This window comes from Podarcis muralis, chromosome 7 (assembly GCF_964188315.1).
Source record: "Podarcis muralis chromosome 7, rPodMur119.hap1.1, whole genome shotgun sequence".
Taxonomy (NCBI): domain Eukaryota; kingdom Metazoa; phylum Chordata; class Lepidosauria; order Squamata; family Lacertidae; genus Podarcis; species Podarcis muralis.
The window spans coordinates 87,522,956-87,547,687 of record NC_135661.1 but is presented as its reverse complement, the minus strand read 5'-3'; the positions used below and the strand labels follow the sequence as shown (position 1 = coordinate 87,547,687).

Sequence of the window (24,732 nt, the reverse complement as noted above, 5' to 3'; positions counted from 1 at the left end):
CAGCTCCTGCCCATCTAGCAGTTCGAAAGTACCCTTAAAGTGCAAGTAGAGAAATAGGTACCGCTTTCTAGCGGGAAGGTAAACGGCGTTTCCGTGTGCTGTGCTGGTGCAGGCTCGCCAGATGCAGCTTTGTCATGCTGGCCACGTGACCCGGAAGTGTCTGCGGACGGCGCCAGCTCCCGGCCTCTAGAGTGAGATGAGCGCACAACCCTAGAGTCTGACAAGACTGGCCCGTACGGGCAGGGGTACCTTTACCTTTACCTATGTATCACAATTTCAGAAATGTTACAGTTACAGATAGGTAGCCGTGTTGGTCTGCCATAGTCAAAACAAAAAAATTTCCTTCCAGTAGCACCTTAAAGACCAACTAAGTTAGTTCTTGGTATGAGCTTTCGTGTGCATGCACACTTCTTCAGATACACTTCAGAAATGTTTGTTCATTTGAGGCACCACCCAGCCTACGCTGTCATGTATATTTCTGACATATTTTAAGAAACAAACTCAGGGTTGGCACGGATTATAACCTGATATCCACTAGTACTAGCCATCTCTGGTCCTGTGAGATGAATAATCTTATTTCCTAGTCTGATTTCAGATTGAACCTCTTCATGTTCTGATGTTGTATCCAGACATGGATCTATAACAGCAAGTCACAAGATGACTATTTTTGTTTTGTTTTGTTTTAAAGCACAGCATGTGACTTTTGGGCAGGGTGCAGGACTGGCAGAAGTTCTGGCAGGCCCCGTCTCGGCCTCTTTTCCCACTGACCCTGCATCTGACTTGGCTTCCTCCAGCGCCTTGGCAGCCAGAAGAGCAGCTGGGCTCTGCTCCCAGGTGAGGCTGGTCAAAGATTGACGGAGATGGACCCCGGTTGACATCTATTGATTCTTTCCCCCGAAACGACCTTTAAGCTGGATGATTAGCCATCCATAAATTGCACAAGGCATTGTAGATTCAAGGGCTCAGTTGCTTGGCAAATAAAGGAACTCATAGAATCACAGAACTGTGGACTTGGAAGGGACACCAAGAGTCATCTAGTCCAGCCCTCTGTATGCAGGAATCACAGAATCCCTGACAGGTGACCATCCAAGCTCTGCTTAAGAACCTCCAAGGAAAGAAAGTCCTCCACCTTCCGAGTGCCAGGAGCCAGGGTGTTGGACAGCAATGAAAAAAACACAGTGTCAGTGACATCAATTCTTTATTCAAAGAAACCCAAGCCTAGTGTTACAACAACTCTTCCTTGTGGGTCTTGCCCCAGTGAGCTCCCTTAGACTCCTCCTCCCCTGGTTCCTTCCCAAACAATCTGAGACTTCTCCACCTTCTTTCCTTGGAGACTTCTTTCCTTGGAGGTTCTTAAGCAGAGCTTGGATGGTCACCTGTCAGGGATTCTGTGATTCCTGCATACAGAGGGCTGGACTAGATGACTCTTGGTGTCCCTTCCAAGTCCACAGTTCTGTGATTCTATGAGTTCCTTTATTTGCCAAGCAACTGAGCCCTTGAATCTACAATGCCTTGTGCAACTTATGGATGGCTAATCATCCATACACGGATGACGCTGTGGGTAAAACCTCAGTGCCTAGGTCCGGACTTGCTGATCGTAAGGTCGGCGGTTCGAATCCCCGCGGCGGGGTGAGCTCCCGTCGTTCAGTCCCAGCTCCTGCCCACCTAGCAGTTCGAAAGCACCCCTAAGTGCAAGTAGATAAATAGGTACCGCTTTATAGCGGGAAGGTAAACGGTGTTTCCGTGTGCGGCACTGGTGCTGGCTCACCAGTGCAGCTTCGTCACGCTGGCCACGTGACCCGGAAGTGTCTTCGGACGGCACCGGCTCCCGGCCTCTTAAGTGAGATGAGCGCACAACCCTAGAGTCAGTCACGACTGGCCCATACGGGCAGGGGTACCTTTACCTTTTTTAATCATCCAGCTTAGGGACATGGGTGGCGCTGTGGGTTAAACCAAAGAGCCTAGGACTTGCCAATCAGAAGGTAGGTGGTTTGAATCCCCGCGATGGGGTGAGCTCCTGTTGCTCGGTCCCTGCTCCTGCCAACCTAGTAGTTCGAAAGCACGTCAAGTGCAAGTAGATAAATAGGTACCGCTCCAGCAGGAAGTTATACGGCCTTTCCGTGCACTGCTCTGGTTCGCCAGAAGCGGCTTAGTCATGCTAGCCACATGACCCGGAAGCTGTATGCCGGCTCCCTCGGCCAGTAAAGCGAGATGAGCGCCGCAACCTCAGTGTTGGCCACAACTGGACCTAATGGTCAGGGGTCCCTTTACCTTTAATCATCCAGCTTAAAGGTCGTTTTGGGGAAAATAATCGATAGATGTCAGCCGGGGTCTGTCTCCGTCAATCTTTGACCAGCCTCGCCTGGGAGCAGAACCCAGCCATTCTTCTCGCTGCCAAGAGGCCAGAGGAAGCCAAGTCAGATCGAGCGTCATTGGGAAAAGAGTCCCAGACGGGGCCTGCAAGGACTTCTGCCAATCCTTTTTTGAATATTTATTGAATTTTATACCAATTAATGATACAAATCTCATTCATCATGCTATTTACAATTATTCTTCCTCCCCTCCTCTGGACTTCCCTCAACTCCCCCTCTGCTGAGTTATTTAGTTTTATTTATCATATCCTGCTTTTCCTACGCAGAAATAAAATCCCTTATCAGTTCTCTGAAATATCTGTTGCTCAAAAGAAGTTGTGAAAGTTTATTCAAATCCTGCCAATGAATCCAGTCCATTCTGTTGTCTCTGCAAATAAACTGTACAGTGGTACCCCGCAAGACGAATGCCTCGCAAGACGGAAAACCCGCAAGACGAAAGGGTTTTCTGTTTTGGAGGCGCTTCGCAAGACGAATTTCCCTATGGGCTTGCATCGCAAGACAAAAGCCCATAGGGAAATGCTGGCGGTCGGGAGCAAAGACTTTCGCCCACAGCCGGCCTTCAGAAGAGGACCTCTTCTGAAGGCCGGCGGGGGGCAAAAGTCTTTGCTCCCCCCCGCCTGCCTTCCCCCCGCCTGCCGGGGGCGATCTTAAAATGCTGGCGGGCGGGAGCGAAGCGTTCGCTGCCGACCCCCAGCATTTTAAAATCTCCAAGGGACAGCAGAGAAGTCTCTGTCCCGGGGAGGTTTTAAAATGCTGGGGGTCGGGAGCGAAGCGCTGCCGACCCCCAGCATTTTAAAATCTTCCCGGGACACGGGGAGATTTTAAAATGCTGGGGGTCGGCAGCGCTTCGCTCCCGACCCCCAGCATTTTAAAACGCTGTTCCGAAGGGGGGGGTGGGGACACCTGCCCCAGCCGCCCCACTTCGGAAAGCTGTTCCGAAGCGGGGAGGGAGGGCGGGGACATCTGCCCCAGCCGCCCCACTTCGGAAAGCTGTTCCGAAGCGGGGAGGGGGGGCGGGGACATCTGCCCCAGCCGCCCCACTTCGGAAAGCTGTTCCGAAGCGGGGAGGGGGGGCGGGGACACCTGCCCCAGCCGCCCCACTTCGGAAAGCTGTTCTGAAGCGGGGGGGGGGGCGGGGACATCTGCCCCAGCCGCCCCACTTCGGAAAGCTGTTCCGAAGCGGGGAGGGGGGGCGGGGACATCTGCCCCAGCCGCCCCACTTCGGAAAGCTGTTCCGAAGCGGGGAGGGGGGGCGGGGACATCTGCCCCAGCCGCCCCACTTCGGAAAGCTGTTCCGAAGTGGGGAGGGGGGGCGGGGACATCTGCCCCAGCCGCCCCACTTTGGAAAGCTGTTCCGAAGTGGGGAGGGGGGGCGGGGACATCTGCCCCAGCCGCCCCACTTTGGAAAGCTGTTCCGAAGTGGGGAGGGGGGGCGGGGACACCTGCCCCAGCCGCCCCACTTCGGAAAGCTGTTCCGAAGCGGGGCGGGGGCGGGAACACCTTCTGAAGGCGGGCGGGGGGCGAAAGTCTTTGTCCCCCCTGCCTGCCCTCCCAGGGGCTTTTAAATCGCCTCGGAGAGCGGAGAAGTCCTCCGCTGTCCCGGGGTTTTTTAAAATGCTGGGGGTGGGAAGAAAAGCCCTTGTTCCCCCTCCCCCCAGCCTTCAGAAGAGGTCCGGGGACAGACTGTCCCCGGACCTGGTCTGAAGGCGGTTTCCCTAGGAACGCATTAATTGATTTTCAATGCATTCCTATGGGAAACCGTGCATCGCAAGACGAAAAAACCGCAAGACGAAGAGACTTGCGGAACGAATTAATTTCGTCTTGCGAGGCACCACTGTAAATGGTTCCCAGACTCTTTGGAAGTCTTTTTTGTCCTTCTCTCGTAGTTTGTCTGTTAACTTAGCCAATTTTGCATAGTTCATCAGCTTTTCTTGACATTGTTCCTTTGATGGCATTTCTTCCGTCTTCCAATATTGTGCAATAAGGATTCTTGCCGCTGTTGTAGCACACATAAATAATGTTCTGCCAGTCCTGCGCCCTGCCCAAAGGTCCAAGGAGTTCCAAGGTCTGAGCAGGAGGCAGTCGAAGCCGAGACGCCAGGCCACGACGCCAGAGGCAGACAGAAAACAAGGAGCAAACAGAAGAAGTCTCTTTGGACCTCTGTCACACTGACCAGCTTTTGAAAACCCTAAACACGGAGATTTGAACTCCTGCCCACATGTTGAACCCTTGTCGCCTGACTATCCTGACTCCTTGGACAGTGGTACCTCAGGTTACAGACGCTTCAGGTTACAGACTCCGCTAACCCAGAAATAGTACCTCGGGTTAAGAACTTTGCTTTAGGATGAGAACAGAAACCGTGTGGCGGCAGCAGGAGGCCCCATTAGCTAAAGTGGTGCCTCAGGTTAAGAACAGTTTCAGGTTAAGAACAGACCTCTGGAATGAATTAAGTTCTTAACCCGAGGTACCACTGTATCATTAAAGCCCATCCCAAAGATTGATCCACGGGCATTGAAGACATATTCCTACATTTACAAAGAAGAGGGCTATCAATGGCTAAGCTCTTCAGCTCAAATCCTGATTGTGGGTTTCCCATAATGGGCATCTGTTTGGCCACTGTGAGAACAGGATGCCAGACTAAATGAAAAACCTTTGGCCTGATCCGACAGGTAGGCTCTTCTTATGGCACCTCCAGGTCCACGAGGCAGTTTATCTAGATTCCTAGATTCTTAGAGGTATTTGGCCACTGCGGGAACAGGGTGCAGGCCTTAGATGGGCCATTGGCTTGGTCCAGCAATCCCTTCTAATAATAATAATACAGTGGTACCTTGGGTTAAGTACTTAATTTGTTCCAGAGGTCCGTACTTAACCGGAAACTGTTCTTAACCTGAAGCACCGCTTTAGCTAATGGGGCCTCCCGCTGCTGCCTCGCTGCCGTGCAATTTCTGTTCTCATCCTGAAGCAAATTTCTTAACCTGAGGTAATATTTCTGGGTTAGCAGAGTGTGCAATCTGAAGCGTATGTAACCTGAAGCGTATGTAACCCGAGGTACCACTGTAATTATTATTATTATTATTAGTATTAGTATTATTATTAGTATTAGTATTAGTATTTATACCCCGCTCTCGCCAGCCAAGCCGGGCTCAGGGCGGCTATCACCAAGTATGTTGTTGTTGTTTAGTCGTGTCCGACTCTTCGTGACCCCATGGACCAGAGCATGCCAGGCCCTCCTGTCTTCCACTGCCTCCCGCAGTTCGGTCAGACTCATGTTTGTAGCTTCAAGAACACTGTCCCACCATCTCGTCCTCTGTCGTCCCCTTCTCCTTGTGCCCTCCATCTTTCCCAGCATCAGGGTCTTTTCCAGGGAGTCTTCTCTTCTCATGAGGTGGCCAAAGTCTTGGAGCCTCAGCTTCAGGATCTGTCCTTCCAGTGAGCACTCAGGGCTGATTTCCTTCAGAATGGAGAGGTTTGATCTTCTTGCAGTCCATGGGACTCTCAAGAGTCTCCTCCAGCACCATAATTCAAAAGCATCCATTCTTCGGCGATCAGCCTTCTTGATGGTCCAGCTCTCACTTCCATACATCACTACTGGGAATCAGGGCCGCTAACACCAAGTATAAAACAATTGATTAAAATACAACTTAAAAGCAAGATTAAAGTACAACATTAAAATGCAGCATCTTATGTTCTTAGGTATGAAAATGCAGCATTTCGTAAGAAATAAGAGGTTAGATTTGGTTACCGTTGTATATATGCTGTTTCTCAAGCCACTGAACGCAGAGCAAAATGGGCCTACATCTGGTCTTCATTGAGGGCTAAGCAGAACCAGCTTGTTTTCATTCCGTGTCTCTGCCAGAAATATTCCTCCAACGGCAAACATGAGGTTAGCAAATGACAGCGCAGGGCAGGCATTGTTTGCCAAGGGGAGCTTGTTCCAGCCAGTTAGAAGCTGGTCTCGCGGGCATCTATATAACATCCCCCTCCAGGCGAAATCACAGACACTGCGACTCTGCAAACTGCGGACGGCGAAATGGAGCTCTTCCTCTCCAGGATAGATTTTGGCGGGGTCTTTGGCATCCTCCTGGCCATGGTCGTCTCGTGCCTCCTCTTCCTCCACTTCTCGTCGAGAAAGAAGTTCAGGACCCTTCCTCCGGGGCCAGCCCCACTCCCCTTCATTGGGAACATGCACCAAGTGGACATCAAGGAGCTGATAAATTCCCTGAAAGAAGTGAGACCACGGCAGCCATGTGGGGGGTTGGAGGGTCGGGGGTGTTAATTTTACAATTTCCACATCAGGCATGAAAGCAGGATGGATTTGGGCTCTTCTTTTTTAAAAAATACATTTTTATTCGTTTTTAACACACAGTGGTACCTTAGGTTAAGTACTTAATTCGTTCCGGAGGTCCGTACTTAACCTGAAACTGTTCTTAACCAGAAGCACCACTTCAGCTAATGGGGCCTCCTGCTGCTGCCGCGCCACCAGAGCACGATTTCTGTTCTCATCCTGAAGCAAAGTGCTTAAACTGAAGCACTATTTCTGGGTTAGCAGAGTCTGTAACCTGAAGCGTATGTAACCTGAAGCGTATGTAACCCAAGGTACCACTGTATCAATTAACATTCATATAACAGAACTTTACATCTTATACATTATTATTTTTTTGGACTTCCATCAACGCCTCTGATGATTTTCCGTTCTGATTGCTTATTATGCATTTCTTAATTTCATATTACCTTTAGTTATCTTTAACTAATAATTCTCCTCATTGTCTTTTTTGGCAATATTTCAAATAATTCACCTTACAAAACTTCTTGCAAACCTACTAGCGTAATCTGTCCACCACAATTCCTTTTCAAATAGTCCGTAAATTTACTCCAGTCTTCTGAGAATCTCTGATCTCGCAGGTTGCGAATCCTTCCTGTTAGTTTATCTAATTCTGCATAGTCCGTCAATTTCATTCTCCATTCTTCTTTCGTCGGTAATTCTTCTTGCTTCCAGTTTTGTGCCAATAATATTCTTGCTGCCGTCACTGCATATAAAAATAACTTACACTCCTTTCTGTTTATATCCTCACCTACAATGCCAGGAGTTTGGTTCTTTGAGGGCAGGAGAAGCATAAAAAGGGGGTTTCAGCCAGAGAAACTGAGAAAGAGCAACGAAAGTGCCTCTGGCCATGCACAAAGCATCATTCTGTCACTGTAAGATCTTCAGAGCTAGTAGCAGCTCCTTGGGTACTAGGGACTAGGGTTTGTTGTTGTTGTTCTTGTTCAGTTCATCTTTTTATATTGTAATTTTATGTTGTTGACTGCCCTGAGATCTATAGGTATGGGTGGTATACAGATTTTAATAATAATAATAATAATAATAATAATAATAATAATAATAATAATAATTCTAAGCAGGCTTGAGCCCCAGTACTTGAAAATGAGCTCTTTCTGCCTCAGTTGCCTTTCAGTTCAAGTAAGAAGAGGCTGGGGCTGGAAGGGGCTGGAAGGGCCTTTTCTGCATTGCACGGAGACCAACTTTGGGGTCTTAGCCCAGGGGGAGAATGGGGAAAGGGAGAAGCTGTAAGGCTCAGCTTTCTGCCTGTAGGACAAGGAGGGGAGCGAGACAGAGGACTCGCCCATCATTACGTTTTGCCCTGCACTTTCTAGGCACAGCCTAGGAAAACCTGCTCTTTAACGATGAACAGAAACAAATGGCAATTCCAGTTTTTGGTGGATTGGTGGGTTTTCACGGAGGAAATGAGGGGCAAAAAAAATCCAAAAAACACTCTGACATGGAACTTTGAAACTCAGACTTGTGCCTAAAAATGCAGCGCAAGAGCATGTCTGGAGGAGCCCAGAGAAAGAGGACCTGGGACTTTCTACCTCCACAAATTTAAAACCGGCCAAGTGTCATGCTTTCGTGTGTAGTTTGCTCAGCAGCAAGACTAGTCAGCAGTCAATATGCAAGCAAATAAGTGTCGGCTGGGGGTGGGGTGGGACGCAGGTGGTGCTGTGGGTTAAACCACAGAGCCTAGGACTTGCTGATCAGAAGGTTGGCGGTTCGAATCCCCACAATGGGGTGAGCTCCCATTGCTCGGTCCCGGCTCCTGCCAACCTAGCAGTTTGAAAGCACCTCAAAGTGCAAGTAGATAAATAGGTACCACTCCGGCGGGAAGGTAAACGGCGTTTCCGTGCGCTGCTCTGGTTCGCCAGAAGCGGCTTAGTCATGCTGGGCACGTGACCCGGAAGCTGTACGCCAGCTCCCTCGGCCAATAAAGTGAGATGAGCGCCGCAACCCCAAAGTCGGCCACGACTGGACCTAACCGTCAGGGGTCCTTTACCTTTACTAGGGGTGAGGTGGGGAGGAATTTTATTCAATCACATTTAAAGATGAAACATCCAGATCTGTGCTTTCCAGAACAAGTTATGAACCGAATGACGGCTGTCCTCTCAAATTTGCACTACCATGAATTTTGCAGTGAAGTTCCCTGGCCAAGAAACGGGTGCAAAAAAATGCATGTCTGGGGACAGAGGGTGAAGTGTGAATTAAAAGGCAAATAATAGTGCAAATGACATGCGCAGACGCATTGCATTAGGGGAAATTGCATTGCCAAATTGTGTTTATTAGGCAGAACTGCAAACATGTCCACAGTAGGAGAAATTTGCACTAAAATGCTGAAGGATTTTCAGCAGGTATTTTTTTTATTTTTCTTTATATTTTTAAAGCATGCTGATGTGGAATGAAACCAGGCTGTGGAAGGCTGGATTAGTGTTTTGATTTCACACACACACACACACACACACACACACACACACATATATATATATATATATATATATGCAGGTTTTGGTGTCCTCGGGTGTCTTCCCGTGTAAAAGTTGGGGTGTCTAGGCGACGTTTCGACGAGGTCTCACTCGTCATCTTCAGGCTGGTGCTTTCGGCTTCTTGTTACTGGAACAGAGCAGGATCTCAGTGTTTGAGTTCCTATAAATACTGTTGAGGGGTGTGGTGTGTAGCCTCCAATGTTCTGGGCCGAGAGGAAGTTCCCAGGCTAGTGTGCCTTTTCTTCTTTTGTTCCTTAGTTGCTTGAGGGATATCTTGAGTGATTTCTTGAGTGATATCCTGAGTACCACTTAGGTGGGTCATTAGGTGTGGATTAGTTGCTAAAGCCTTTGTGTCTTGACCTCTTGAACTTTGTGAAGAGTTTTTCTGAGAAGATGGCTGTAGTTGTGCTCTGGCTTGGCTTCGTGTATAGGGGCGAGCTGTGGTTTTGTGGCCTGTGCCAGCCAGATCTGTGTAGGGATTGCAGGGGGGTGCAGCATCCGGAGGTGCCATCATGGTTTGGCTACTGGATGGTGTCTGTAATTTATCTGTGGAGAGGGTCTGGGTTTGGGTCTGGTGTGGTTGATTGGTGATGGCGTTCTGTGTGCCTCTGGATCTGGTGTCAGTTTTTGTGGGGAGGGCTAATTTCCACAAAACCACAGCTCGCCCCTATACACGAAGCCAAGCCAGAGCACAACTACAGCCATCTTCTCAGAAAAACTCTTCACAAAGTTCAAGAGGTCAAGACACAAAGGCTTTAGCAACTAATCCACACCTAATGACCCACCTAAGTGGTACTCAGGATATCACTCAAGAAATCACTCAAGATATCCCTCAAGCAACTAAGGAACAAAAGAAGAAAAGGCACACTAGCCTGGGAACTTCCTCTCGGCCCAGAACATTGGAGGCTACACACCACACCCCTCAACAGTATTTATAGGAACTCAAACACTGAGATCCTGCTCTGTTCCAGTAACAAGAAGCCGAAAGCACCAGCCTGAAGATGACGAGTGAGACCTCGTCGAAACGTCGCCTAGACACCCCAACTTTTACACGGGAAGACACCCGAGGACACCAAAACCTGCATACCTATACCCGTGAAAATCTACGAAAGCAAATATATATATATATATATATATATATATTCATAATGTACATAAAACAGAGAGAACAGTTGTAACAGCAAATGAAAATGACAAGATGGAAAACAAAACTATTAAATAGTTACACATAATGAGTACAGTTGCACATGGATTAAAATAACGAAATCCAAATTAAAAATATCAGTGTGATCATCGAATCTAGTTCCACGTTTGCCAGGCTTGTGACAAGAGCTGTCTTGAAAATGATACCTCTGCTGTATATGCAATAAAGGAATGCCAACTCACATAAAAACCATTTGGAGGTCCCAGGCCTTGTCAAAACCTCAAATTATGCATATTTTCCTCTGTGAGGGACATCTTGGGGCTGCTTTCCATTGAGCTGCCAAGATCATGCATAAGATGAATTATTTTGACAATATATTGGTATCATCAAAAAATATTGGGTATCATTAATTTTGAACAACAAGAAATGGTCTGTTTAGTAGTATCATTTCCATCAAGATTAAATTCCAAATTTCTCGCACCGATCTACATTCCCACCATAAGTGATCATATGTAGCAAGTTTATCTCAACCTCTCAGGCTATTAGGCAATGGAGAAGAAACCATTTTTGTTACATTTGCATGTGTGGTGCAATTTCAAGGAGCTTTCCCTAAGAAACAGGTTTTAAGGGTGGTTTTTTGGTTTCTGTTACTCTCCTCTTGCCCCAAGAAGACCCAGAAGATGAAGCCACGGCTGTCCTAAATTAGAGCTGCCATACACCTGAATTTCCCAGATAGAGCCATAGGAAACAGTGTCCAAGCGAAAAATGCTGAAATGTCCAAGAAAACTCAGGTGTATGGCAACCCGCAATGTCGATTTTGGCAAATTTCCTTAAAAATAGCTCAAAAACTTCATTTTTCTGAGTTTGCAAACCAAAAAGCTCAACAACTTTAGGGAAACTAAGAAAAGCTCAACATCTTTTGTGTCCAGATTTTCACTTTTTCAAATATGGCGACCCTATCCTAAACAACTTCCTGCTTCCTTCTCATCTTTGCAGCTTAGCAAGACCTACGGGCCAATGTACACCTTCCACCTGGGCTCTCGGCCTTGCGTGGTCCTCTCTGGCTACCAGGTTCTCAAGGAGGCTTTGATTGACAAGGCAGAGGAGTTCAGCGGCCGAGGAGACTTCCCCGCCGTCCAGATGTGGAGCAAAGGGAACGGTGAGGAAATGGGGGGGTCTGATTTCGAAAAGGAAGCGTTGCAGTAGCTCCCCAAGTAGGGGTGAGATTACCAAGGGGGTGCTAAGAGGCAAAGGGGCAGCAGAGGAGCCCCGGAAGTGGTGGTTTAAGACTCCTGGTAAGTGACTTTAAGGGACGCGGGTGGCGCTGTGGATTAAACCACAGAGCCTAGGACTTGCCGATCAGGTGGTCGGCGGTTCGAATCCCCGCGACGGGGTGAGCTCCCGTTGCTCGGTCCCTGCTCCTGCCAACCTAGTAGTTCAAAAGCACGTCAAAGTACAAGTAGATAAATAGGTACCGCTCCAGCGGGAAGGTAAACGGCGTTTCCATGCACTGCTCTGGTTTGCCAGAAGTGGCTTAGTCATGCTGGCCACATGACCCGGAAGCTGTACGCCGGCTCCCTCGGCCAATAAAGCGAGATGAGCGCCGCAACCCCAGAGTCAGCCACAACTGGACCTAATGGATCCTTTACCTTTACCTTTTTAAGTGACAAGTCAGAAAGGGAAGTCAGAGGCGATATGATAAAAAGGTAGAGTGGATGGTTAAGTCCAGTCAAAGGCGACTATGGAGTTGCAGCGCTCATCTCGCTTTCAGGCCGAGGGAGCTGGCGTTTGTCCACAGACAGTCTTCCGGGTCATGTGACCAGCATGACTAAACGGAGGACTGTGACGAGTGCCAGAGCGCACGGAAACACCGTTTACTTTCCCGCTGCAGCAGTACCTATTTATAGAGCCAGTGTGGTGTAGTGGTTAAGAGCGGTACACTCCTAATCTGGGGAACCGGGTTCGCGTCTCCGCTCCTCCACATGCAGCTGCTGGGTGACCTTGGGCCAGTCACACTTCCCTGAAGACTCTCAGCCTCACTCACCTCACAGAGTGTTTGTTGTGGGGGAGGAAGGGAAAGGAGATTGTTAGCCGCTTTGAGACTCCTTAAAGGGAGTGAAAGGCGGGATATCAAATCCAAACTCTTCTTCTTCTTCTTCTTCTAGTCGTACCTCTTGTTACGTCAGTCTCCGGTTGTGTTTTTTCAGGATACGAAGGCTGCAAACCTGGAAGTGTATACTTCCGGGTTTCGCCATGGGCGCATGCACAGAAGCGCTCTGTGCACCTCACGAATGCGCAGAAGCGCTCTATCGTGCCACATACGTACGCAGAAGCGGTGCTCTAGTTCCGGACTTTTCGGGGTGCAAATGGCACCCCGGAACAGATCGAGTCCATAACTAGAGGTACAACTGTATCAACTTGCACTGGTATGCTTTTGAACTGCTAGGCAGGCAGGAGCTGGGACAGAGCAATGGGAGCTCGCCCCTTCGTGGGGATTCGAACCGCTGACCTTCCGATCGGCAAAGCTCAAGAGGCTCCATGGTTTAGACCACGGCGCCACCATAGCAGGCTATAAAACGATGCCTGGCATGGAGAAATTGGGTAGAGAAAAGGCTTTCATTCCTCTCTGGTAACACTAGGATTCATGGGCACCTGGCGAAGTTAAATGTTACAGAGTTCAGTACACATAAAAGAAAGTCACGCAGCAACAGAGTTAAACTATGGAACTCACTGCCACAGGATGCAGGGGTGGTCGCCAAGTTGGATGGCTTGGAAAAAGGATCAGACATTGGAACAGAATTGGGGGAAAATGTTTAAAATATATTTCAGCAAAAAACCAGAAGCTGACTACTAGGAATCACAGATTCGGATATCCCTAAAAAAGGTTTAAATGACTATCAGACTTTGAAAAGCCTGTGTCATTGAAAAGCCTGTATCAAGTTCATCATTTTTTGTTGAATTAACTAAATAGTTTTAGCTGGAATTTAAATGAAAGTGCAAGCAATTGAGACTGTTTTGAATGTTAATGGATCATTATCTCCCTTAGTGAGCTGTGTAGACCACTATTTTGAATAAGGCTTTCGACAGAGTAGGGTGGATATGCTGGGGATGAGTTTATGGGACCAAGGGGGCTGTGGGCTTGAAAAAGTCCCGGAACGACTGGGTTAGGGGCTTCTCACTGGGGGTTCACGCCACTGGCCCTGGGCTTATCCTTTGCTTGTCCCTCAGGGATCGTGTACGGCACTGGGGAGCGCTGGAGGCAGCTGCGCAGGTTTGCCATCAGCACCTTCAAGAACTTTGGGATGGGGAAGAGATCCATTGAGGAGCGGATCAAGGAAGAGGCTCAGTTCCTGGTGGCTGAGTTCCACAAAACTGAAGGTTGATGGGGAAGGGGCTGCCCAGGGGGAGGGGAAGGGAGGAAAGGGATTTGCTCCACCAATTTCCCAACATTTTCTGGAACAGGGTTGCTGTGGGGATTGAACGGGGAAGAGAGCTGTGTATACCTCACCTCGAGCTCCTTGGAGGAAAAGCTGGGATACAAACGCATAAATAAATATTATGATAATAAAATCTGGTCCGAGAGAGAGAAAAGAAGCAGAAAATAAAGGAGTGTGTTCATTATTGGATCCTTCAGTAATGTTGGGCTCTTTGCCCCTACTGAAAGCAAACTGGTGAAAAGACTTCCTGTGATTCAAATTATGACGAAATCATAGGTTCATAGAGCTGGAAGGGCTCACCCCAGGGCTCATTTAGTCCAACCCCCTGCAATGCAGGAATCTCAACTAAGGCATCCATGACAGGTGGCCTTAGGTAAAGGTAAAGGGACCCCTGACCATTAGGTCCAGTCGTGGCCGACTCTGGGGTTGTGGCACTCACCTTGCTTTACTGGCCAAGGGAGCCGGTGTGCAGCTTCCGGGTCATGTGGCCAGCATGACTAAGCCGCTTCTGGCGAACAAGAGAAGCGCACGGAAACACCGTTTACCTTCCCGTCGGAGTGGTACCTATTGATCTACTTGCACTTTGACATGCTAGGTTGGCAGGAGCAGGGACCGAGCAACAGGAGCTCACCCCGTCGCAGGGATTCAAACCGCCGACCTTCCGATCGGCAAGTCCTAGGCTCTGTGGTTTAAGCCACAGTGCCAACTGTGTCCCATCGACAGGTGGGGTGGCCTTAGCTCATACTTTAAAATAAAGTATGGGGTGGCGGGTGTTAAATAAAAAGAGCCCTTCTTGCATAATGAAACCGTAGTTTAGGGATATCCAGATGGGTGGGATATAAATAATAAATAAAATTATTATTATTATTATTATTATCATCATCATCATCCCATTTCCGCCTTCACAAACCTGTGGCTCTCTGGATGTCTTGGGCTACAAAGCCCATCAACCCAGGCCAGCACAGCCATTGTAGAAACTGCAAACATCTGTAAACATCAGAAGAGCAAGAGGTTGCAATCATAGACGTGTAGGAGGGCTACCCAGGGGTCATCTAACCCAACCCCCTTCAATGCAGGAATCACGGCTAAAAAATCCCTGAGAGGGATTGGAGGAGAGTCCACCACCTTCCAAGGTAGTCCATTTAAAAGAGAAGGGTGGCTGTTGGGGCTGTTACTACAAGAAGTCTGTGAAAAGGTGATTTGAAAACAATAGATCTGCTTCATCTCGCTTTACTCCCAGGCAAACCCTTTGACCCCACCTTCTTCCTGAGTTGCGCCGGCTCCAACATCATCTGCACCTTAGTTTTTGGGGACCGCTTTGAATACACGGACAAGAAATTCCTCATGTTGCTGGACCTCATCAACAGCAACTGGAAGCTCATGAGCTCCACCTGGGGACAGGTGAGTCCAAGCCAGCGGGGGGAAAGCATAGCTGTCAACCGTCCCTTATTTGGTGGGAAAGTCCCTTATCCCAGCACCGTGTCCCACTGCTGTCCCTTATTGATGATGTCCCTTAAATTTCCCGGGTTTCAAAGGAAGCAGCTCCTCTCCCTCCCTCCCTGCCGGCCAGGGAGGAGGGGGGCTCCAACTGTGTTGCTTGGCTGCGTTGCTCACCCAATAAGGAGTCTAAGAACGACTGGGGGGTGGAGCTTGCATGCCTTGTGCCGATCAAATCGGCCGCGTTGCCTGGGGACTCGCTTTTGCTCAGCGCTTCCCAGCAGAGAGGTGACGGTGGTTTTCCTTGCTGCATCCCCTTTGCCGGGTTGCTGCGCTGTGGGAACCACCGCTTGAGGCTTCATTTGGCTCCTGGCTGGGCTTTCTGCCTTTGGCTCGGAGGGGCTCAGAAGTCAAACATACATGTGCCCCTTGGAAAATCCCTTATTTTGGCTGTTGATCCCTTATTTTCGAGGCTGCTGGTCCCTTATTTTCAAATCTGTAAGTTGAGAGCTATGGGGAGAAGGGGAACTGGGGCTGGGGGGTGTTAGTTAGACGAGGTGGGACTTTGGTCCAAAACAGCAGCCTGGCTCTCCAGGCTCCTCTTATGGGCACAATCAAAAGATTGGGGAATGCACTGTGCGTAAACTGGGCTCTTCTTCTCTTCTAGGGCTCTTCTTAGGGCCCTCGTATTTACAGGACTGCCTCTCCTGGTCTGCCCCGCAGAGGACCTTAAGGTCCATGAATAACCATAGTTTAGAGGTCCCGGGCCTAAAGGAAGTCAGACTATCCTCCACCAGGGCCAGGGCCTTCTCAGTCATGGCTCCGACCTGGTGGAATGCTCTGTCCCAGGAGACCAGGGCCCTGCAGGATTTAACCTCCTTCCATCGGGCCTGTAAGACAGAGCTATTCCGCCTGGCCTTTAATTTTATTTCAGCCTGATATTTTAATCCCCTACCTTTCCTTTCCTTCCCTCCCCCTCCCCCTTTTATGAAGATCACCCACTCTGAGACCCCACAGCTAATTCTCCCCTGGCCTCCTCGCTGTCCCAAGTAGGACCAATTCAGCCAGCTAGCCCCGGTGATTATCAAATTGATTTTTGATTTTTGGATTTTATTGTCATTCATGTTTTTATACTGTATTTTATGCTGTTTTTATAATTAAGTGTTTTAAATTTGTAGTTAGCTGCCCTGAGCCCGGTTTTTGAACCGGGAAGGGCGGGGTATAAATAAAAAAAAATTATTATTATTATTATTATTATTATTATTATTATTATTATTATTATTAGATGCTTTTCAGCTTCCCGAAGATCATGAAGTACGTCCCTGGGCCTCACCGCCAGATCTACAAAAATTACCTGAAGCTGGCCAAGTTTGTAGGCGAGCGGCTGGAGTTGAACCGACAAACTCTGGACGTCAACAACCCCCGAGATTTCATCGACTGCTTCCTCATCAAAATCCAGCAGGTATCCTCAGCGTCCCAAGGAGCTGCCGTTAATTCCAGATCCCTTCCCTCTTTGCCAGGAAGCCAGGAAAATTCCAGTTTTGTGAACAGGAGGAGGCTTCTATAACAGTGGTTTCTCAACCGACTACAATTTAGCTATTTTACTTCACATAATTTATATACCACTCGACTGCAAAGCAGCAGCAACAACCTCAAAGCGGTCTATCAAAAAAAGATAAAACTATAAGATCAGTAAGGAAAAAATCAGGAATTTCTTTTGAAAAGGAAAAATAGCAATAGACTAAAATTAAGACATGCACAAACTTTCTAAGCATCTGGGTAGTTTTGTTAAAACAAGCAATGTTTTTAGGAGGCTTCGAAAAAAGGACGGCGAAGGCGCCTGCTTGGTATCAAGTGGCGGGGAGTTCCAAAGTGCAGGTGCTCCCACACTAAAATATTGAGATCTTACAAATGCAGAAGGGGGGTTATTTGGCAGCTAGAACAGGGCCAGATCCACCGATCGAAGTGGTTGAGCAGGCGTATTTGGAGTAAGGCAATCTCACAGGTAATCTCAGGACGCTGGTGGCGCTGTGGTCTAAACCACTGAGCCTCTTGGGCTTGCCAATCAGAAGTTCGGCGGTTCGAATCCCCACGACGGGGTGAGCTCCTGTTGCTCGGTCCCTGCTCCTGCCAACCTAGCAGTTCGAAAGCACGTCAAAGTGCAAGTAGATAAATAGGTACTGCTCCGGCGGGAAGGTAAACGGCGTTTCCGTGCGCTGCTCTGGTTCGCCAGAAACGGCTTAGTCATGCTGGCCACATGACCCAGAAGCTGTACGCCGGCTCCCTCAGCCAATAAAGCAAGATGAGCGCCGCAACCCCAGAGTCGGTCATGACTTGACCTAACAGTCAGGGGTCCCTTTACCTTTACCTTTAATATCATCATAGTCACAAATCATCACAGGTGCAGAATGAAAATTATGCCCGGAGGGTCAGATGGTGGCATCCTGCATTGTATTCTTCACAAGTAGCATTGAAGCTGTCGAGGTTTCTCAGCCTGTCCCATATCCCTGTTGCAGGAAAAGAACAACCCGGACACACACTTCAACGAAGACACCATGTCGAAGACCACGGTGAACCTCTTCTTTGCCGGGACGGAGACGGTCAGCTCCACCTTGAGATATGGGCTCCGAATTCTCATGAGGCACCCTGAGGTGGAAGGTCAGTTTCCAAAAGCAAAGGGGGCCTGTTCTGTTCTCACACAGGAATGCCCTTGGGGAGGGGGGTGCAGTCCTACCTGCCCTCCAGGCATGGAAAATAATAATAATAATAATAATAATAATAATAATAATAATAATAATAATAATAATAATAATAATAATATACAGTGGTACCTCAGGATGCGAACAGGATCCGTTCCGGAGCCCCATTCACATCCTGAAGCGAACGTAACACAAGACTGTGTGTCTGCGCATCCGCGAGTCACGATTCACCGCTTCCGCGCATGCGCGTGACATCATTTTGAGTGTCTGCGCATGCGCGAGTGGCGGAACCCGGAAGTAACGAGAGCGCAACCCAAAAGTGCCTGGTGTTTTTTCATGAGTAGAATGTGTGCTTTTATTTAAAATGCATCTCTGGGTTATTTGTGGGGCATAGGAATTCGTTCATTTCCCCCCCCCAAAAAAATATAGTCCAGCCCCCCACAAGTTCTGAGGGATGGTGGACCGGCCCCATGCTGAAAAAGTTTGCTGGCCCCTGTTCTAGTCCAGTCTGAGGTTGCTCTGAACTGCCCAAGTCTCACTTACAGAAATGCCAAGGAAGAGCTAGAACCCTGAGTTTCATAGGCTCATGGAATTGCAGAGTTGGAAGGGACCCCAAGGGTCATCCAGCCCACCCCCCAGGGCTATGCTGGAATCACGCTCAATAAGCTCACTGAAATCAGTGGGTCAAAGGGGGCCTGTTCTAGGGCAGCTTTGTCTGCATTCGCCTTCCCAAACCCCTGCGCCCTCTCCCTTTCTGCTCCCACCCAACCACCCTCCACACGGGCTATTCCCGTCATTAACCCCTTGCAGACCACCACGGCCCATTTCCCTGTCCGTCACCGCATCTGGGACCCCTTTACAGCTTTCCCCGCCCTCCTTTCTTGCCGCAGAGAAGCTCCACGAAGAGATTGACCGGGTCATCGGGGTGAATCGCAGCCCCTGCATGGAAGACAGGAGCCGGATGCCCTACACGGACGCCGTCATCCACGAGATCCAGCGCTACGCCGACATCGTCCCCATGGCGGTGCCCCACACCGTCACGCGAGATGTCGAGTTCCGTGGATACACCCTCCCCAAGGTTTGTGGGGAACGGGGGGAGTGCACCCCATGGGCGACAGCGAAGGTCTCCTTCTGTAGGGGACCCATTGGCAGCTCCCTGCCTTGGCACCCGATGGGCTGCTGTCCTGAAGCCTGCTAGGAAGATCTCTGTCCTCTGAGCCTAGATGAGCAAGACCTGGCCATGCGTCCTTTTAGCAGAAGGCACTCCACACTCCCTCCCTTTTACATTATGATGTGGCCTTGGAAACAGGGCATTTCATAGAATCGTGGAAGGGACACCCAAAGGTCATCCAGCCCAACCCCAACGCCCCGCAATGCAGGAATCTCAACTCAAGCATCCATGGCAGGTGGACATCCAAACTCTGCTTGAAAACCTCCAAGGAAGGAGAGTCCACTGTTGAACAGCTCTTTCCGTCAGAAAGGTTTTCCATGTGTTGAGTCGGAATCTCCTTGAAGCCATGGGTTCGAGTCCTACCCTCCAGAGCGGGAGGAGACAAGCTTCTTCCCTCTTCCACGGGACAGCCCTTGAGATATTTATATGCCAGCTTTTCTTCCAAAGAGCTCAAGGCAGTGCAAAGGGTTCTCCTCCCCCTCCGCATTTCACCCTTGCAACAACCCTGTGAGGCAGGTCAAGGCGATGAGGTGGTGACTGACTCACCCAAGGTCACTACTAGGCTTCAGGACTGAGTGGGGATTCGAACCCAGGTTCCCCAGGTCAGAACCCACTGTTCTCGCCATTGTGCCACACCGAGCTAAGCTCAGAAGAGCTTTCCCTCGACTGAAGGTACCGTATTTTTCGCTCCATAAGACGCACCTGACCATAAGATGCACCTAGTTTTTAGAGGAGGAAAACAAGAAAAAAAAATATTCTGAACGAAACAGTGGATGTATGATTTTTGTGGTTCATGCTGTGGCCACAGACATGTGATCTGATGATGAATTTGGGGTGGCCCAATGCAAAAATCCTGAGGATCCATGTGGATCCGTGCTTTGTAACCACGCTTTTGCGCCATTGCGGCCCCAGGCAACAGTGGGTACATGATTTTTTTGGTGCAGGCTGTAGCCATGGACATGCTATGTGATCTGATGGTGAATTTGGGGTGACCCAATGTAACAATCCTGAGGATCCATCCCAGGCAGCCTCCATTAGTGTCCCTTATCTCTCTTCCGATCCTACTGATCAGCTGTTTCCTTTCAACACTCCCTTCCCTCTTAGTGTCTTTTCCTTAGCTGGGGCAGTTTTTTGCTCCTCCTTTTCTTCTAATTTCTCTCCTCGTTGCTTTAGTATTCCTGTTTTCCTCCTTTGCAAGTTTGCTGTCTTTACCTCCCCCCTCCCAGGCAGCCTCCTTTATCGCTAGAGTCCCTTTTCTCTCTCCCCAATCGGCAAACGATCAGCGGCTTTGTTTCAACACCCACTTCTCTTTTTCAAAAAAATAGCATGATCTGCTTTTTGCCCCTGGGCAATTCAGCTCCAGGGACCACACATTCACTCCGTAAGACGCACAGACATTTCCCCTTACTTTTTTGGAAGAAAAAAGTGCATCTTATGGGGCAAAAAATACAGTACGTCACTCACACATAGTAAGTGACTGCCACAGCGAGTCGGACCATCTGGTCTACCTACTTCAGTGTTGTCCACATTGGCGGGCAGCAGTGGTTCTCCTATTCCTACCCAGAGATGGAAATTGGGACCTTCTGCAGGCAGCACAGGTGCTCCTAGAGCTAAGCCCCCGCCCCCATGACTCAACACCTGTCTACCAGGGATTTCTTGCCCTTGGTTCTCAACCATGCCTTCCTCCTCTTCCTCCAACCCACAGGACCTCAACATCATCCCCCTGATCTGCACGTCTCAGTTTGATCCCACACACTTCAAGAATCCAACCTCCTTCGACCCGACTCATTTCCTGGACGAGAGCGGGCGGTTCAAGAAGAACGATGCCTTCATGGCTTTCTCGGCAGGTAAGGGCAGGACAGGGGTTCAGCTCCTGCCTGTTGGTTCTCCATCATGGGCATCTTGGCAGCCACTGTGAGAACAGGATGCCCGGCTAGTTGGACCTCCTTTGGCCAGATCCATCAGGCTCTGAGAATCATGGAACTGTAGAATTGGGAGGAACCCCAATTCAGTGCAGGAATCCCAACTCAAGCATCCATGGCAGGTGGTCACCCAACCTCTGCTTTGAAACCTCCAAGGAAGGAGAATCTACAACCTCCCCAGGGAGATCACTCGGAAATCACAGAACTGTAGAGTTGGAAGGGAACATCTAGCCCCGCATCTGGTCCACTCTTCTTATGGGCCTTTTTGGTGGTGGCTCCCCATTTGCGGAATGCTCTCCCCAGAGAAGCTCACCTGGCTCCAGGTGAAAACAGTCTCTTTACCCAGGCCCATGGCTATTAAGGCGGGACGCGGGTGGCGCTGTGGGTTAAACCACAGAGCCTAGGGCTTGCCGATCAGAAGGTCGGTGGTTCGAATCCCCGCAACGGGGTGAGCTCCCGTTGCTCGGTCACAGCTCCTGCCAACCTAGCAGTTTGAAAGCACGTCAAAGTGCAAGTAGATAAATAGGTACCACTCCAGCGGGAAGGTAAACGGCGTTTCCGTGCGCTGCTCTGGTTCACCAGAAGCAGCTTAGTCATGCTGGCCACATGACCCGGAAGCTGTACGCCGGCTCCCTCGGCCAATAAAGTGAGATGAGCACTAATGGTCAGGGGTCCCTTTACCTTTACCTAGAGGGGAGATTAAGCACCCCTTGGAAGGGATCCAAAGGGTCCTCTATTCCCTACGAAGGTCTGCTCCACTGTGGGCAACCTGGGGACTCCATCCCTAAGCCCACCTTCAAATGATGTCAGAGCGACTTCCGCTTGAGGCACCATGGAAGATGGCTGAAAATTCCATCGCTCCGGCTCCCAGGGGGCAATTAGAGGCTGAGATGGGAGTAATCAGCCTCCCAAAATTTTCCCAGGGGTATGGGAAGACACAGCCTCATCCACGGATGCCCAAAGAACCAGCCCCAAATTTGGAAGGAAGGAGGGGCTGGGGGCACTGGATGGAAAGCCCCCGAGAGAGTCTGGCTCTCCTGGATGCTGTCTCCGCGAGCGAATCAAGTTCCATTTCTTAAGATGAAAAATTGGATTTAGGTTTTGGACATGCTTCGAGCGAGGAGGGAGAAATTAGAGCCTCCTTTGCCTGACCCTCAAAGGCACAGAGGCCTTTTTCTGTCCCTCTTCCTTCTCACTCCCCCCCCCCTTTTGCAGGGAAGCGGGTGTGCCTGGGAGAAAGCCTGGCTGTCATGGAGCTCTTCATCTTCCTCACCACCATCCTGCAGAACTTCAAGCTGAAGCCCTTGATGAAACCCGAGGACATCGACATCACACCGGAGTCCACGGGGCTGGGGAGCATTCCTCGGCCCTACCAGTTCTGCCTCATCGCCCGGTAAAAGGACACTGCGCTCGAAGGCCAGGCTGCTCGCCCGCCCCCCTGCAGCCATAGAATCATGGAAGTGTAGAGTCGGAAGGGACCCCGAGGGTCATCTAGTCCAACCCCCTGTAAGGCGGGAACCTCAACTAAAGCATCCATGACAGAGGACCATCCAACCTCTGCTTGGAAACCTCCAAGGAAGAAGAGCCATCACCTTCTAACGGAGTCTGTTCTACTGTCAAACAGCAATCTTTGTTTTTTTTCTGAATGGCTGTGGCAATCCATTATGGAGGGGCCTCTCCCTCCCTCTCCCTCTCTTTCATCTATCTCTTTTCTCATCTATCTCTTTCTCTCTCTCCACCCTCTTGCTGCGGTCTGTTGTCCTGCAGTCACCCTGCAGTCTGTCATCTGTTCTCCCTGACCAACACTCTGGGGTCAGCATTGAGGTCAATAAACTTGCCATAGCTGTCAACTGTCCCTTATTTGGCAGGAAACTCCCTTATCCCAGCACTGTCCCTTATTGATGATGTCCCTTAAATTTCCCGGGTTTCAAAGGAAGCAGCTCCTCTCCCTCCCTGCCGGCCAGGGAGGAGGGAGGCTCCAGCTGTGTTGCTTGGCTGTGTTGCTCACCCAATAAGGAGTCTAAGAACGACTGGGGGGTGGAGTTTGCATGCCTTGTGCTGATCAAATCGGCCGCGTTGCTTGCGGACTCGCCTTTGCTCAGCGCTTCCCAGTGGAGAGGTGACGGTGGTTTTCCTTGCTGCATCCCCTTTGCCAGGTTGCTGCGCTGTGGGGACCACCGCTTGAGGCTTCGTTTGGCTGCTGGCTGGGCTTTCTGCCTTTGGCTGGGAGGGGCTCAGAAGTTGAACATACCTGTGCTCTGAAAATCCCTTATTTTGGCTGCTGATCCCTTATTTTTGAGGCTGCTGGTCCCTTATTTTCAAATCTGTAAGTTGACAGCTATGAAACTTGCCCACCCCTCCAAGGCCTCAGCTGAGAATGTCAACATCTCAGTTATCTCGTCTACGCCCTACACAACCATGAAAGGCCAGGTTGTCATGGCACTCTGGGTTTTTTTACAAATAAAATATTTGCTCTGCAAAGGGTTGCTTGAAAATGACTCAGCCATTTCAGTCCCGGGTGAAACAAAGGCTGATTCCAGTTGCCACAACTGTTGTGGGTTGGGATTCAGTCACATGCCGGCAGATTCAGGTGAGGCAATGTTTACAGGGGTCTTGTGCCACTAACCCCTCTTCCCTGCAAAGACCTGACTTTTTGCCTTAAGGAAAGAGAAGGGGAAATCCACTGGGAAGTGTGGAATATTCCTTGCTTTGATGCAACGTAGGTAAACTGTGGAACTCCCACTGACAGGAGGCTGTGATAGCCACCAGTTTAAGGTAAAGGTAAAGGGACCTTTTTTAGGGACACAGATGGCGCTGTGGGTTAAACCACAGAGCCTAGGACTTGCCGATCAGAAGGTCGGCGGTTCGAATCCCCGCGACGGGGTCAGCTCCCGTTGCTTGGTTCCTGCTCCTGCCAACCTAGCAGTTCAAAAGCACATCAAAGCGCAAGTAGATAAATAGGTACCGCTCTGGCAGGAAGGTAAATGGCGTTTCTGTGCGCTGCTCTGGTTCGCCAGAAGCGGCTTAGTCATGCTGGCCACATGACCCGGAAGCTGTACGCCGGCTCCCTCGGCCAATAAAGCAAGGTCCACTCATGACCGACTCTGGGGTTGCGGCGCTCATCTCGCTTTATTGGCTGAGGGAGCCGGCGTACAGCTTCCGGGTCATGTGGCCGCTTCCCCGTCGTGGGGATTCGAACCGCCGACCTTCAGATTGGCGAGTCCTAGGCTCTGTGGTTTAACCCACAGTGCCACCCGCGTCCCTTAGCCACCAGTTTAGATGGCCACCAGTTTAGATGTCTTTAAAATAGGATGGGACACATTCATGGTGCAATTAGCCTGATCCAACAGCCAGGGTCTTGTTATGGAACCTCCAGTTGCAGAGGCAGTCTATCAAGATTCCCAGGTCACCGTGAGAACAGGTGGCTGGACTAAATGGCCCAACCCAGCAGGCTCTCCTTACGTCTTTATGTTCTTGTGTCCTTAACAGCATCTAACCCCCACCCCCCGCTCACAAATCAGAATGAGTGTTCCACAAACAGGCCACCTGGAAGTGCCCTGAATACCAAGATGCAGAAAGGGAGTTGGTCCACGGCTGGCAGAAGCCAATTCCAGTGGCATAGCGTGGATTGCCAGTGCCCGGGACCATGCATTCAACTGCCTAACAGTGTCCTGAGTCGCCCAGGAGATCGCAGCCACAAAGGTAAGAAAAGAAGAGTCGTTGTCTGGAGAGGCCACTTC

General features: G+C 49.8%; 1 protein-coding gene across 1 annotated transcript; it reads left to right on the top strand.

Moving 5' to 3' along the window:
* Positions 1-6,364: 6,364 nt before the first annotated feature.
* LOC114603162 (cytochrome P450 2F3-like) lies at positions 6,365-22,842 on the top strand. Its single transcript, XM_077932360.1, has 9 exons — positions 6,365-6,600; positions 11,323-11,485; positions 13,555-13,704; positions 15,004-15,164; positions 16,486-16,662; positions 17,717-17,858; positions 18,790-18,977; positions 20,776-20,917; positions 22,208-22,842. Exons 1-9 carry the CDS (start codon positions 6,403-6,405, stop codon positions 22,387-22,389), a joined length of 1,503 nt encoding a protein of 500 aa, XP_077788486.1. The 5' UTR covers positions 6,365-6,402; the 3' UTR covers positions 22,390-22,842.
* The last annotated feature ends 1,890 nt before the right edge of the window (positions 22,843-24,732 follow it).